A 7,628-nucleotide genomic window follows, 5' to 3' on the forward strand; every position below is an offset into this window, starting at 1 on the left:
CCAATCAGAATTACGAATAGTGCCTAAAAATAACCAATAGAAATGCTTATATTGTGCTTCTTAGCCAATCGTTTTTTTCAGAGGGCATATGTGAGTGTGTGCTTTCACCGCTTTGTATTTTTTCGTGAGTATGGGAAATACCGAGCAGTAATAATATAAAATAAATGTGAATATCTTCATATTATAATACGAACCAAGAGGTACGTTCAATCTTAAATTCTCCCGTCTTCCTGTACTGATACGTAGCTATAATCGGTGCTAATGTTACCGCTGTTGCGCATTTTGCTGCATAGCTCTAGCTAATTGAACCGAAAGATAGTGAACTATAGCTAATGGTATAGCTAGCAAAATGCTAATTATTCAACGATAGCTTACGTCAACTTTGAAGTGTAGCTTGATAAGTTAACTATGTAGCATAGTTGAGCAAAAATGAAGTATTTGGTACCGCAGCATTTGAGGAGTAAAGCTAAACAAGCTAAGCGTTGAACGAGTAAGCTTCAAAAACGGTCATTTCGATTCGGAACGTGTAGCTAGCTAGCTAGCTGGCTGGCTGGTTAGATATCTTGTGAATTAGGCAATGTAAATTATAGGATTAGCTCACTGTATGTAGGTTCTGAGGACATGCTTACCTTGCTACACTTTGTCCTAAAAGTGACTTTACGTTAGCTATTGCTAACTTCTGAGCTACATTATTAGAGTTTATTATCCCAACTGTTGACAATATCAGCGATATAACTATACTATGATTAGGAAGAATAGACGAATGCATGCTATTGTCATGAGCAAGTCGGCATTTGTTTATTTAACAGAAAATATGCGCACAGTTGAAGAACAACATTGTGGCACGAAATAAATGGACGAAACTGGGCTTGGATGCTAAATGGAAGCAACCCTGTGTTGCAATGCTGAATTTGTATAGCTAACTTAGCTTCATAATATTAATTATGAAAGTATACTTAATCTGACTATGGTCAGTTAACATACCCAGGTCAGTATTTATGTCCACTTGTTTCTCCTGTCTGAATTTGTTAGCCCCTTGTACTTTGTAGTCTAATCTAGGATTGTTGCAGCTGTGTTTGTCTATATAGTATTTGCATTGCTTACTCACTTGGCCTATTCGCCATGTGTACTGGAAATGAGGTCGGCTGTACAGCAGTTTCTGTGTTGATTGTATTTTATCCGACCTGCTCTGTATGTTCTAATGACCCTGATATGCGCTTTTTTAAAATGTATTATTATTATTTTTTTGTATGTCGCTTTGCATAAACGCGTGTTGCTAAATAAATTCTAATGTGACGTATTGAGCGGTATGATGACGTGACGACGTGTGTTTTTAAGGGCTTCGTCATGGGGGAACCGCAGCAGGTGAGCGCGCTCCCGCCGCCGCCCATGCAGTACATCAAGGAGTACACCGACGACAACGTGCGCAAGGGCCTCGCGCCCAAGCCGCCGCCGCCCATCCGCGACAGCTACATGATGTTCGGCAACCAGTTCCAGTGCGACGACCTGATCATCCGGCCGCTGGAGAGCCAGGGCATCGAGCGCCTGCACCCGATGCAGTTCGACCACAAGCGGGAGCTGAAGAAGCTCAACATGTCCATCCTGGTGAACTTCCTGGACCTGCTGGACATCCTGATCAAGAGCCCGGGCAGCGTGCGCCGCGAGGAGAAGCTGGAGGACCTGAAGCTGCTGTTCGTGCACATGCACCACCTGATCAACGAGTACCGGCCGCACCAGGCGCGCGAGACGCTGCGCGTCATGATGGAGGTGCAGAAGCGGCAGCGGCTGGAGACGGCCGAGCGCTTCCAGAAGCACCTGGAGCGCGTGGTGGAGATGATCCAGGGCTGCCTGGCCTCGCTGCCCGACGACCTGCCCCGGCCCGAGGGCCCGCCCCGGGCCGAGCCCATGGACCTGGAGGAGGCCGGCGGGGGCGGCTGCCCGGGAGCGGGGCAGGACAGGGCCGCGCTCGCCCCAAAGAGGGACACGCAGCGCGACAAGGACCTGGCCATGTGCAGCATCATCGACGAGATGACCTGAGTCACCAGTTGTTGTTTTTTTTGTTTTGTTGTTTTTTTGTTTCGTTGTTTTGTTCCACCATTCTGCCTGCGGTGTGTACATAGTGCTCGAGTGTGAATAAAGGACTGTAAAGCAAGGCCGGAAAATCTTCGGTTGAAAACTTCCTTTGGATCCCAGCTTTCTGTTAAAACAAACCTTCGCTTTCTGCTGTGCCTTTCGTTACAGTACATTTGTCCGGAGAGACGTACGGTTGATTAGACTAAGCAGGAGACAATCCTCCCCCGGAGCAATGCGGGTTTAAGGGCCTTGCTCAAGGGCCCAACGGCTGTGCGGATCTTATTGTGGCTACACCGGGATTAGAACCACCGACCTTGCGTGACCCAGTCATTTACCTTAACCACTACGCTACAGGCCGCCCTACGTTCCGTCTCCACTCGGCTGCTGAGCAGACCACATCTTTTCAGCTGTCTTATCAGCTCTAGAGAACAAGGCTGACATTTTCTTAATACATACAAAGCTCCCAAACGCAAGTTATAGGCTTATTTCTCTAGGAGTTACTTCCAGATTCCTTACAACATTTATTTATGTTGTCTTCACTGATAACATCACTCCCTTTCCAGCAAAAGCTGTGTTGCATAGCAACGCACCCACCTAGTTGGCCCACCTTTCTGGGGAGAAGATATAATACCGTACTGTACGCATATACCATACCCCATATATGACACCCATATGCTGTACCCATGTACCATACCCCATATCTCGTACTCCTAAGACACCCATATACCGTACCCCATACCGTACCCCAATTTGCACTTATGATGACTATATGTTTAGAACAACACCATGTGTATTTTACTAGTTATGGATGTGATGCTTTAACTTGTGGAAGAACCTATGGACTTGTAAGTCGCTTTGGATTAAAAGCGTCTGCCAAATGACAAAAATGTAATGTAATGTAATATCCCGTACTCATATACGACACCCATATACCATACTCCGTATAGCATAAGCATATACGACACCCATGTACCATACACCTATATCGTGCCCATATACGACATCCATATACCGTACCCATGTACCGTGCTGCCAATCACTTGTTGTGACAGGTCTACAGGCTACACTCTTACATTTAGACTCAGACTGTGTGTGTGTGTGTGTGTGTGTGTGTGCGCACGTGTGTGCACGTGCGCACGCATGCATGCGTGTGATGGCTTCAACACGGATTCATAGCACGTAGTCCTAGTTATTCTTATGTGCCTATTATTGATTCAGCAAATGGTACACCTGAGCTGAAATTGAAAAATTGATTTTCAATGAATAACAATCGTCATTTTTCTGTAATAAGTTATTTTATCCACTCCATTCTCTGGCATTTGTAATGATGATAATACATCTGTGGAATGCCGGGGGTAATCAGGCGGTGACATAAGTTGATCATTTTAAAGTTTGAAGCAGCCAGAGGGTGTGTTCTGTGTTATCAGTTACTTATCCTTTCATACAGCTGGGCTTGTGTAACGCTCTTTATTTTCACGCACAGGTGCATTTTACAGGTGACCTGATCTCGGCAGATGCCTGCATGCAAATTTGAATGAGTTAGTACAAAGTGCACGTGCAGCACACGCGTGCAGGCGGCTGATCTAAGGTTCACCTGAATCCCATTCACCAAGATCATAGCCCTCTATCTATCCTGTTGTTTTTGTCTGTCTGCGTTACTGCTGCCAACTTTTGAAATGCAAATGGCAGTCATCCACTATAGAGGCAAGATATGCCACTGTCATCATGATCATAGCCCGTCTCCCTGCAAAGATGTTTTATTACAATTGCATTAAAAAATAGGAATATGGTCATCTCAAGATACCGTCAGTCAGCGACTACACTGCCAAAAACAATGGCAGTCTGGCAAATATTTTAAATTACAGTACATACTTTCAGGGTTTTTAATGCATTTCAGTGAACATGTGAGACTAAAGTACCTATAGATGGTAGTATTCATAAAGAACATGGTAGAGCATTAACCCCACCATACTTGTGAAAAACTGAGGTCCCTGGGAACTGAGACGCCTGCTTCCAGTACTTCTTTCTGGTTATCACACTCAGGACTGTGAGGAAGTACCACGCACATCTCATTATCTCGCCCTACAGACTATATGGCACAAATATGGCACAGTGCAAAGGTTCATGGGAATTTTACAACCATGTATTCAGGAACCGAGAGATGTAATTTTCCAGCTATAAAGAAAATCTTGTTGATAATCAGAATTCAGTTCAGAACAATAACACTGGTGTGGTGTAACAGCTGAGGTATAGCACAGCGGTGTTGACTTGGTTGACCTTTATACTCCTGTTTTGCCCTGTAATGATTATCAAAGATGGTGGAAATGGCCTCAAGAAACCCTTTGGTATCACTGAACTGCTGATAACATTTGCCTCTTTACTTCACCCTGTCCAGCTAGGTCCTGTCCTGGAAAACAGTTGTGCTGAACTAGAGATGGTGTCATAACAAGGACAGCGCTCCAGGGCACTAGGGGTGGGGTGTGTGTGTGTGTGCGTTAGGGGGCTATTCTCCTTTTTGTTTTTTTCAGCACAAATACATTCTAGATCGCCTTCCTGGTCATGAAGGGAAAGCCACTTGGGATCTCACAACTCCACCTCACTGTCATTTCAATTCATTTCTCCAACCCATAATAAAATACTACCCGTTGAATGCACACACTACTTACTCAGTTTGATTGCACAATAACATCAATTTTATTTTTGTCCTTCTCAAGTGATGCGTCGTCCCACAAAATTTGCTGTCGAAAGAAACTATGAAATCCGACAGCTAAAGAAGCTGTGCTGTACTGTTTGAAGTCAAGGCAGTGCCCGTGTGGTGCAGAAACTTCCCGTGCATGTTGTGTAAAACAAGCTTCAGATGACCGGAGCACAGTGTGCAGGAATCAGAGCAGTCTACTTCTGCCCGAGAAGAGCCTGAACTTCTTGTTCTATTGTCATTACTTAATGACAGGCTCATTATATGAAACGCCATTCAGGGGCTGTTCCTGGGACGCCTCCAACATGACAAACCAGATATGAACTGCTAACCTTTCCTTCTCGAGCCTTTGTGCACAATGACAGTTCTAACGCTGTCTGGTCCACCGCCTTCATACTGCAGTTTGAGAAAGATTTCCATCAGGTTTTATGTCAGTGTTATTTAAATCCGCCGAAATGTTGGGGAAATTATATTGTTTTAAAGATGTTTATGTCTATGTCCAAGGTTTTCCACCTTGGTGCAAACCTTCCAGTAAGATATATCTGGAAGAGCAGTATAAGCAAAATAACATAATCATTATTTTGGCTAAATACAATCTTAAATGGCAACAGTAGACCTACAGATACAGAATGTGAAACGGCTTGAAAGTACCACCTACAATCTGTTTCAAAGCCTAGCTTCAGCTGGTCAACCACCTACCAACCGTTTCAAAGCCTAGCTTCAGCTGTTTTTTTAGCAGGGTACATCTAGAATAAGAACTAATACTTGCATGCATAATCTATTTAATCTGGGTTAGAAATACGATTCCTAGAATAGATGTGCCTGACTTGTTATCATGAGGTACGCCTATGTTATGCAAGTACAACCTAGTCGTGAGATTTTGCTACTGGTCTGTGTGTGCACGGTCAAACGTACATTTAACTTAATATGTACCATTATTAACCATTAACTAATCTTACAATTTAACGTTTCATAAGTAAAAAAATAAATTATAAAATCCGGTATAAGTAGATCTGTGCGGTATCCAGGCGTCCATTGTTATTAAATTATTAGTGAGAAGTGGGATAGGACTGGCTGTTTTTTTTTTCCTCTTGGTTGCGCCGGTGTGTTATGAAACGCAATTTATAGACTGTTTCACAACAGGGTGGGACGCCGCGCTGTCAGCCAATAGGAATACTCACTTTCAAATCACGTGACCTTTATTTATGTAATGCAATGGTGTAAAAGCAAACCAGTTCTACTTATGTGGTCTTAGGCGAGGTAATGTTCAGCTGGGCGCTTGAAATAAAAAAATCAAATAATCTGGGTACAGGAAGCTCAATTCGGAGGTGATCTTTTCAGCTCGGCACTGATGGAGTTTGGTAGTGTTGACCCACTGACGGCGACCACGCTATTGGAACAGAAACGCAGAGTAGGCTACATATTCAGTATGAACGGAATGAGATGCTAATGTTGCACGTTGCATATAAAAGACTAAGTTATGATTAGCAACGGATAACGTGTATGAATGACCGACTATTTTTACTGCATTTTCAGTAAAAATTACCAGACAATGTCGTGGTAAAACTGACAGAGTGGGGATGTTGGCACATTGGCGAAATGTCTTTCCTTATCTTAGATAACAAAGATCATGCTTTATGTCCTTTCAAATTTCTGAACCGAGTGGATGCTTTTATTAGGCGAGAGGGACACATTTGCTGCATTTTCGGAATCAATTAAACGGAATCTAGCAGCATAGGCTATTTTCTTCATTCAAATAGTTTTTAAATTAACCGATCTCTTTTTTGGTCTTACTTTCACTTGAAAGCGATCACCTGTGGTCAGTAGAAATCAAACCCGATCGTAAGCGAACATGGACTTTCTGGAGTGTCCGATCTGCGAGTTCCTGATGTGTGAACCGGTGACGGTCCCCTGTGGTCATTCGTTCTGCCGAAGGTGCGTCGGGACCTGTCTGACCACAAGATGCCCGGAATGCAAAGAGAAGCTGAGGCTGAAAGACGTTAAAAACATCGGAAACAACGTCCTGCTGTTCAGTGTTATTGAAAAGTGCTGCCCCGAGGACGTGCAACTGAAGTGCCGCTTACGGGAGCGACTGAAAGCGTGCGAGTTTACGCAGGCTTTACGGATCGTGGATGAAGGTTTGGATATATGTAAGTGCTTGCGAAGACATGGTGTTCTGTCAGTCCTTACGCAACCTCCGGTTGTTTAGGCATATATACATTGTATAACATGTCCTGGTATAACCTTGCATAACACATCGCCCTGCACAGCCAGTTACGCAGTGTGCCCACAATTGCCTGCCATGCATATTGCCTCAGGCTTTGAAAAGCCCTGCTTCATTTAAAAAGAACCTAGTGTAAGAGTAGCCAAAAGTTAGGATGACGCCCCCCTCTTTGTCTGATCCTGCGTCTGCTCCCGCAGAACACGTAGTTCGGCTCAGAGCCAGTGTGCTTGGGTGTCTCACGGTGACCGGAGATCTCCGGGGAGCCGCTCGGAAGCCTCGCCTTGAACACGGCAGTTTGTGATCTGCTGTTACACAGAGACTTGCGGTAGAAGTTAGTAGCTCGTCTGTGTGGAACAGAGGAGAAGGATCAGCTTGTCCAAATAGGCGTTCCTCAACACGGGCTGTCGAATCTTCACTCAGTCAAAATGAGCTTATCAGCAGTCAATGTTTGTCATTCTGGGGCCATCCTAGGGTTGACTCCTGTCACAGAAATATATGTACGATTGCACTGTCTGTGCCAGAAGCTCATTTGACCCGAGTTATCCTCCTTAGACCCAAAAGTTCAGTGTCTATTCAACCTCAAAATGCTGAAACAAAATAAAAAGTAAAATAAATAATATTTTTGAAAATATTCCA

General features: G+C 44.2%; 2 protein-coding genes across 3 annotated transcripts in view; both read left to right on the forward strand.

Annotated features, from left to right (window-relative positions):
* Window positions 1-64: 64 nt before the first annotated feature.
* On the forward strand, window positions 65-2,153 carry med7 (mediator complex subunit 7). Its single transcript, XM_061236265.1, has 2 exons — window positions 65-200; window positions 1,339-2,153. Exon 2 carries the CDS (start codon window positions 1,348-1,350, stop codon window positions 2,035-2,037), a length of 690 nt encoding a protein of 229 aa, XP_061092249.1. The 5' UTR covers window positions 65-200; window positions 1,339-1,347; the 3' UTR covers window positions 2,038-2,153.
* Window positions 2,154-5,964: 3,811 nt separating this feature from the next.
* lonrf4 (LON peptidase N-terminal domain and ring finger 4) overlaps window positions 5,965-7,628 on the forward strand; it is an 18,125-nt gene continuing 16,461 nt past the window's right edge. The window contains exons 1-2 of one of the 2 annotated variants that reach the window (XM_061236708.1): window positions 5,965-6,179; window positions 6,576-6,918. In XM_061236708.1, coding sequence (XP_061092692.1) covers window positions 6,621-6,918 — 298 coding nt within the window. In that variant the 5' untranslated portion in view covers window positions 5,965-6,179; window positions 6,576-6,620. Of the gene's footprint in view, window positions 6,919-7,628 lie in introns of both variants that reach the window. The other variant, XM_061236707.1, reaches the window with a different exon arrangement.

This window comes from Conger conger, chromosome 3 (genome assembly GCF_963514075.1).
Source record: "Conger conger chromosome 3, fConCon1.1, whole genome shotgun sequence".
In the NCBI taxonomy this organism is placed as follows: Eukaryota; Metazoa; Chordata; class Actinopteri; order Anguilliformes; family Congridae; genus Conger; species Conger conger.